Raw genomic sequence first — 8,810 nt, forward strand, 5'->3', positions numbered from 1 at the left:
AAATGGCCGCCAACCACACTGACTCAGACTCCCTAATCTGCCACTTGAAATGTAGGAAGGGTATGTCAATTTCAAGGTGTTATTTACTAATCTAATTATTATTGGATATGCATAAAAATTGTATGGTGGGTTGCTGGATAATTGTCGATTATTTTACGACTATAAAATTAAAATTCTGACCCAAAAAAATTTTTTTGAAGGGAAATAAAATCGAAAAAAAAAAAATGTAAAACAATATAATATTTTAGCTAAAAAAATTTGATGATATTCAATCAAAAAAAAAGTAAACAAAATTTTCCGACAAATAAACATCTAGAGGAATCATTACTCTGTGATAGTTCCTTAGTACGTAGTAATTTTGAAAGAATTGGGAAAAAACAAAAAAATGGCAATCACCGGAAAATCGAACACATACCTATATATACGCCATATCTGGCTAAAAAAAATATAGGCATGGGTAGCCAGATCATCTAGAAACACTTTCCAACACTATAAAAGTATAAGTTTTGCGACACTACTTGCCAATTCCTTACGGTAACATGACTAAGCAAAAAAATGCAAAACAAATAAAAAGGGGCACTCGCGGAAAAATGGCTAACATTCTAATATACGGCATTTCAGAAAAAAAAAATTCAGCCACGTGCTAGGCAAACCATCAAGGCACATTTTCCGACAAATAATCATCCAAATGAATAATTACTCTGTGATAGTTCCTTAGTACGTAGTAATTTTGAAAGAAATGGGAAAAAACGAAAAAATGGCAATCACAGGAAAATCGAACACATACCTATATATACGCCATATCTGGCTAAAAAAAGAAGATAGGCATGGGTAGCCAGATTATCTAGAAACACTTTCCAACACTATAAAATTATAAGTTTTGCGACACTACTTGCCAATTCCTTACGGTAACATGACTAAGCAAAAAAATGCAAAACAAATAAAAAGGGGCAATCGTGGAAAAATGGCCATTCTAATATACGGCATTTCAGAAAAAAAAAAATTTCAGCCACGTGCTAGGCAAACCATCAAGGCACATTTTCCGACAAATAAACATATAAATGAAATATTACTCTGTGATAGTTCCTTAGTACGTAGTAATTTTGAAAGAAATGGGAAAAAACGAAAAAATGGCAATCACAGGAAAATCGAACACATACTTATATATACGCCATATCTGGCTAAAAAAAAAAATAGGCATGGGTAGCCAGATCATCTAGAAACACTTTCCAACACTAAAAATATAAGTTTTGCGACACTACTTGCCAATTCCTTACGGTAACATGACTAAGCAAAAAAATGCAAAACAAATAAAAAGGGGCACTCGCGGAAAAATGCCCAACATTCTAATATACGGCATCTCAGATAAAAAAAAAAGACATGCACGTGTTAGCCCAACCATCAAGGCACACTTTCTAACACAAACATGAAAAAAAAATCAATAATATACGGCAATTCCTTACTACGTAGTAAATTTTTACAAATATTGAAAAAAAACAGAAATTGGCAACCGCAGTTAAATACCCAATATACCAATAACTATGTCGTATCTGACAAAAACAAAATCACGCATGGGTAGCCAGATCATCTAGACACACTTTCCAACACTAAAAAAGCAAAAGTTTTACGATACTATTTCGCAATATCTTACGGAAAAATGACTTGGCAAAAAAATGAAAAAAAATGAAAAAGGGACACTCGCGGTAAAATGCCCGACATTCTAATATACGGCATCTCAGATAAAAAAAAAGACATGCACGTGTTAGCCCAACCATCAAGGCACACTTTCTAACACATAAACATAAAAAAAAAATGAATAATATACGGCAATTCCTTACTACGTAGTAATTTTTACAAATATTGAAAAAAAACAGAAATTGGTAACCGCAGTTAAATACCCAATATACCAATAACTACGTCGTATCTGACAAAAACAAAGTCATGCATGGGTAGCCACATCATCTAGACACACTTTCCAACACTAAACAAGCAAAAGTTTTACGACCCTATTTGGCAATATCTTACGGAAAAATGACTTGGCAAAAAAATGAAAAAAAATGAAAAAGGGGCACTCGCGGTAAAATGGTCCTCGTGGTGATGAACGACATTTTAACTAAAAAAAAATCATGCACATGGTAGCCAAACAATCCACCAAGACTTTCCACAACTGATAACCTATACAAGTTGCACCATTCTACGACAATTTCATAATACGTAATAACTTTGATAATTATGCAAACTACCTTAGAAGGGTAAACTCGGTCGCGAACGACCCCGACGCGTCTCAGAAATCGGGGAAGGAGTACAGCTACAGCAATGCACATCTGGACACTACTAGAGCGTGTAGGGGAGACACCTCCTGCAGGTCGATCACCCACAAATTCAGTCACGGGGGTGAGTCACGTGAGAAAAACCTGTTTTTTTTTGACGCTCGGGGTCGCAAACGACCCATCGTACCTATCCAGGGTTAAAGAAAATTTAGTGCATAGCATCACACTGCATTGCATAATTCACCAAGAGGCTTTATGAAGCAGAATGTTGCAGATGAGTGATGTCATGACAACTGATATCAGTATTGTGAACATAATCAGAGGCAGAAATAGTTCCTTAGGCCTACAAAATTTATATCATTTCTGGAAAAACTAAACACAGAGTACAGTGATCTGCCACTATGTTTAAGTGTTAGCGGGCTGAGTGCTGAAAATACACTGTTTATTTTCCTTAAGGAAAGATATTCTACCATTTCTACAAAATCAGCATATTGGTAATTCAGAATAGTGCCAAATTCAGCTACACAATAAAGAGTTTCTTTGCCCTCAATCCATTCTTACAGAAGTGACAGCCCACCTGAACGTACTAAACATGGACCTACAAGGGAAATTACAAATTGTTTCCCAGCTAGAAGGACATGTTAATTCCCTCTGTAGAAAACTGCAACATTTCAGTTAGTGCTTCAACAGACTTTCCTGCTTATCATGAATTATAAAAAATAATGGAACCGACTTCTCATCTTTTTTTTTGGGGGGGGGGGAAACTTGAAGGAATATACTGTCAGTTTGAAACAAGATTTAGATACTTTGAGAAATTGAGGTCCAGACACTTTGTGTCCAACAATCCCCTGGTAGCCTGTGTGGAAACACAACTATTTCAACTTTAGCTCTTTTACATGTTCATTTGACAATGAATAATGTCTTTTATTAAAAGGTATAACTGAATTGAAATAACTCAAGTGTTATATATATATATATATATATATATATATATATATATATATATATATATATATACACAGTGGTACCTCTACATACGAATTTAATCCGTTCCACAACCGACTTCGGATGTAGAAAATGTTCGGATGTAGAAACGAATTTTCCCATAAGAATACATTGAAATAGGATTAATCCATGGTTGAGGTAAAAAACCTATGATAACTCCTTAATAAATTACTACACATTATTACACATGACAATATGCACTCTAAATTAGATAATAGACATGTAAAAAAGAATAATTATCAAGAAATAATAAACATGAAACGGGTTTTTAGCGTCACTTTACCTTAGAAAGTCCAGCGCAGAGAGGAGACGGACGGGCGGGCGGCGAGGAGGTAGAGAGGGTGACTACGATAAACGTACACTCCATCCATATACCAAGGCACTTCCCCCAATTTTGGGGGGTAGCCGACACCAACAATGAAACAAAACAAAAAGGGGACCTCTACTCTCTATGTTCCTTCAGCCTAATCAGGGGCTCAACCGAGTTCAGCTGGTACTGCTAGGGTGCCACAGCCCAACCTCCCACATTTCCACCACAGATGAAGCTTCATAATGCTGACTCCCCTACTGCTGCTACCTCCGCGGTCATCCAAGGCACCGGAGGAAGCACCAGGGCCTACTGGAACTGCGTCACAATCGCTCGCCATTCATTCCTATTTCTAGCACGCTCTCTTGCCTCTCTCACATCTATCCTCCTATCACCCAGAGCTTTCTTCACACCATCCATCCACCCAAACCTTGGCCTTCCTCTTATACTTCTCCCATCAACTCTTGCATTCATCACCTTCTTTAGCAGACAACCATTTTCCATTCTCTCAACATGGCCAAACCACCTCAACACATTCATATCCACTCTAGCCGCTAACTCATTTCTTACACCCGTTCTCTCCCTCACCACTTCGTTCCTAACCCTATCTACTCGAGATACACCAGCCATACTCCTTAGACACTTCATCTCAAACACATTCAATTTCTGTCTCTCCATCACTTTCATTCCCCACAACTCCGATCCATACATCACAGTTGGTACAATCACTTTCTCATATAGAACTCTCTTTACATTCATGCCCAACCCTCTATTTTTTACTACTCCCTTAACTGCCCCCAACACTTTGCAACCTTCATTCACTCTCTGACGTACATCTGCTTCCTTTTCCACCATTTGCTGCAACAATAGACCCCAAGTACTTAAACTGATCCACCTCCTCAAGTAACTCTCCATTCAACATGACATTCAACCTTGCACCACCTTCCCTTCTCGTACATCTCATAACCTTACTCTTACCCACATTAACTCTCAACTTCCTTCTCTCACACACCTTTCCAAATTCTGTCACTAGTCGGTCAAGCTTCTCTTCTGTGTCTGCTACCAGTACAGTATTATCCGCAAACAACAACTGATTTACCTCCCATTCATGGTCATTCTCGCCTACCAGTTTTAATCCTCGTCCAAGCACTCGAGCATTCACCTCTCTCACCACTCCATCAACATACAAGTTAAACAACCACGGCGACATCACACATCCCTGTCTCAGCCCCACTCTCACCGGAAACCAATCACTCACTTCATTTCCTATTCTAACACATGCTTTACTACCTTTGTAGAAACTTTTCACTGCTTGCAACAACCTTCCACCAACTCCATATAACCTCATCACATTCCACATTGCTTCCCTATCAACTCTATCATATGCTTTCTCCAGATCCATAAACGCAACATACACCTCCTTACCTTTTGCTAAATATTTCTCGCATATCTGCCTAACTGTAAAAATCTGATTCATACAACCCCTACCTCTTCTAAAACCACCCTGTACTTCCAAGATTGCATTCTCTGTTTTATCCTTAATCCTATTAATCAATACTCTACCATACACTTTTCCAACTACACTCAACAAACTAATACCTCTTGAATTACTACCGTAACTTATTCTAACTTACACTAAGTGAACTTCAACCTAACTTAGCTTATTTATTTTTTTTTATTTTTATATTTTATATTTTTTTACATTTTCTTTTTTTCTTTTTGATAATTAATTTTAATCACTTTCGCTCTCTCCACTTAAAATTGATTAAATTTTTTTCTCTTCACTCTTTGCTGTTTTCTTTGAACCACTTCCTTCCTCTTCATCACGAGTTCGCTTCGTAGTTTTTTTAAAGAAGCTATCGATAGAAAGTTGCTTGGTACAGCTTTTCAGAATGTTTCGAAAATAAGTTAGGGAAACATCATCGAACTGTGCAACTACACGACAAACCTGCAATTCTTTTAGATGGTATTTGTCGATGAAGTCAACCACGTCTTGATATTTTCCTAACACCTCTTTTATTTGCGCCGAACCTAACACATGTTCTACCTCCTCGATCCCTTTCTCATCATCACTCATGTGCTCAGACATAGCATGGAGTTCCTTGAGCTCCTCTGTAGTAAGTTCGTCGTGATGTTCTTTTGCAAGTTCACTCATGCGGACACCACGCTCATGCTTTTTGATAATTCCTTGCTTTACTTCTAAAGAAAGCATTTCCTTATTCCTTTTCTCACCACTACCACTACCACTTGTGAAACTAAGCCTTTTAGGACCCATGATTTCCGTAAAATACCGTAAAAGGATGAACGTAAAAAATCACGATTAAAACACAGTTAATAGCAGAACACACAGGGCACAACCACACGAAGCCGACGAGAACAGAGGAATGTCCCTAGCCACGCTAATTGAGGGTCCCTCCGAGGTAGAAATGCTGCCTTCTATCGGCGGAAATAAAAAATACATCCGGCGCTATGAGTACCATCTACGTGTACGGGTATTGTTTACTTCGGGTGTCGAAAAAAAAATTCAGGTGTAGAGTAGGAACATGTTCAAATTGTACTTCGCGTGTCGAAAAATTCGGATACAACCGGTACGACGAAAATTGCTTACTTAGTGTCTCGAAATAAAATTCGGGTGTAGAGTCGAAAAATTGCTCGAATTTTACTTCGGATGTTCGGATGTAGATACGTTCGTATGTAGAGGTTCCACTTTATATATATATATATATATATATATATATATATATATATATATATATATATATATATATATACATATAATGTGTATTTATCTTTAGGCTTGCTTTGATTGTATAGTGTTTTGGAGTTAAACAGGTTCTATTTTCTTTTTCTTTACTTAAGATTTGAAAGTATTACTAAATACTAGTATCTGAGTTGATTATGTCCTTTTTTGTCTTTTTGTATATCATATGTACTTTGAGTGTTATTTGAAGGTTATTAAAAACTGAACTATATAAGAATCTATTTTCTATTTTTTATCTTATTATTTGTTGATTTTTTGTCTTCTTCCGCAACAAAAATATTCATATACAAGTAAGTATAGGTGAAACTCTTATGACACGGTGTGTAAACTGTTCAAGTGCATCTACATACTTTGTAAAAAAATCGCTTTGATATAAGGAAATTGATCCTCTCCCATTGGGGGAAGGAGCTCCCCTTCAGTTACTGCATCAGAAGTTATAATTCTAATATTAATTTTCTTTTGTGGCCCATGCCATCAAACATTTCATGTAATGTGGCCCTTGGCATGGAATAGGTTGGACCACCCTGCCTTATACAATACATGTTCTTTGTTTTTATTACCTGTTTAAATATACTGTATAGTTTTGTTATTTTCTGGGATAATATGTATTTGGGAGTAATCATCAATACTCATTTCCATTTTGTAAAATAACCATTGGTAAAATTAGTGATACATAAAAGAAATACAAATTGATCAAAATGTGAAATCAGTGCTAACCAATCAGCTTCAAGAGATGGTTGTGACATAGACATGGTAGATGATTTTGACTATAGTGTAGGTTTAAGTGGAATAAACATTTTTAGTGAATATTGGTGTGGTCACTCACTATTGTAAATTTAAGTGAAATAATTGTTTTTTTTTATATACCCCAAGAATGAATAGTGGTATAGTCACTCACTAGTGTAGGTTTACGTCATATAATGTTTTTTTTTTTTTTTTTTTTTTTTTTGAATAGTAGTGTTAAGTATAATTTTTGTCATTTATTATTGGATGAGAAAAAAAAAAATTGGATGAACAATTTAGAATTCAATTTCATAGCATCTACACTTGTGATGTGCTGTCAAGAGCTTAAATCAGTATGATGTCAAGTGTTGAACATTTCACTCAGGTACAATATTACTAAACTATGGGTTTTTTTTTTTTAGGGATTTGTCATGGCATTGCAGGCAGTGGATATGTCTTCTTAACCCTTTATCGACTCACGGGTGACAAAATCCATCTTCACCGAGCACTGCAATTCTCGGATTTCCTTTATTCTAAGGAATTTGTGAAAGCTCGAACGCCTGATAGCCCCTACAGTTTATATGAAGGCTTATCTGGCACTGTATGTTTTATTGCAGATCTTGTGGATCCACAATATTCTTCATTCCCTCTTTTCAATATTTTCTGAAAACATCATCTGATTGTTTATTTGAATCTTAAATTTGGTGTTATCAATGCATGTTTATGTACCATGAAACAACTCAAGCAGTTATTTATTATATACAGTAAGTTACCTAATTTATATTGTAATATTTCTTCATGTAAAAATACTTGAATAACATTTCATCATGTAAAATTACTTGAATAAAGTTCTAAATTACAAATAAAGTTTTAAATTTGTTTCTTAAATCCTTCAGTACTTCAGGCTATGATTGCACAAAACCTAGCGCAAGGAAATGTAGTAAAATAAATTCTGTTCCTACAAGAATAAAAACCTCTACTATAGGAGAATAGATAACAACAAAAATGGAATTCAGTACAGTAGTTAAAACTTATAAACCTGTCGATAGCAGGGAGTCAACTTCCTACGGGCCGACCAAGGGAAAGGCCCGTGCCAACAAGAGAGTTGGCTGTAATACACTACGAACGAACGAGTCAACTGCCCCTCCTGTCAGTTCACTGTCAACTCACTTGGATTTCAGCTGTTGGAGAAGACACATGTCTCTCTCTCTCACGGGATTACTCAGCAGAATTTTCTAATTCTTTTTCTTATGTCTTTCCAGCGTGCTGTGTTGTGTGACTACTTCTTCATCATACCCCTGACTGTGCAGACATATCCTGGAGTATCGCTGAAGACCTGCGGTAGTTTTATGGGTTTAGCCAGTCCTGCAAAGGCATGTGTCTACCCAGGCCTCCCTTTGTTACCAGTGTTGTTAGTGGCCATCCTCCCAGTGGGAGAAGTTCGACAGGAGGAAAAAGAAGCCTAAGAGGGGTTCTTTGCCGTCAGGGGCATTCTCAAAGTTTAAGAAGTTCCTGGCTGCTTTTTCTACCCGCGGGACTCTTTCACTGAACTCCTCTCTAGTGCCCTCCTCCAGGGGTCACTTGAGTAAGATTGGTGGTGCATTAAATCTTGGGCAAGCCCAGTTCCCCTAGTGAAAGGGTGGTGCCTTCTTCTCAGATGGCGGACACCTTATGTGTGCTGTGGCATTCACGGATCCCCTTTTCAGGCCAAGCTGCAGCAGTTCGCAGTGTAGAAACACCCTTC

The 8,810-nt window shown here is 37.0% G+C and overlaps 1 protein-coding gene across 1 annotated transcript in view; it reads left to right on the top strand.

Moving 5' to 3' along the window:
- Nucleotides 1-7,889, top strand: part of LOC137654611 (lanC-like protein 3) — a 459,881-nt gene extending 451,992 nt beyond the window's left edge. Inside the window, exon 7 of the mRNA XM_068388402.1 lies at nucleotides 7,489-7,889. Coding sequence (XP_068244503.1) covers nucleotides 7,489-7,733 — 245 coding nt within the window. The 3' untranslated portion in view covers nucleotides 7,734-7,889. The remainder of the gene's footprint in view (nucleotides 1-7,488) is intronic.
- The last annotated feature ends 921 nt before the right edge of the window (nucleotides 7,890-8,810 follow it).

The sequence above is a fragment of the Palaemon carinicauda genome, chromosome 15, assembly GCF_036898095.1.
Source record: "Palaemon carinicauda isolate YSFRI2023 chromosome 15, ASM3689809v2, whole genome shotgun sequence".
NCBI classification, from domain to species: Eukaryota; Metazoa; Arthropoda; class Malacostraca; order Decapoda; family Palaemonidae; genus Palaemon; species Palaemon carinicauda.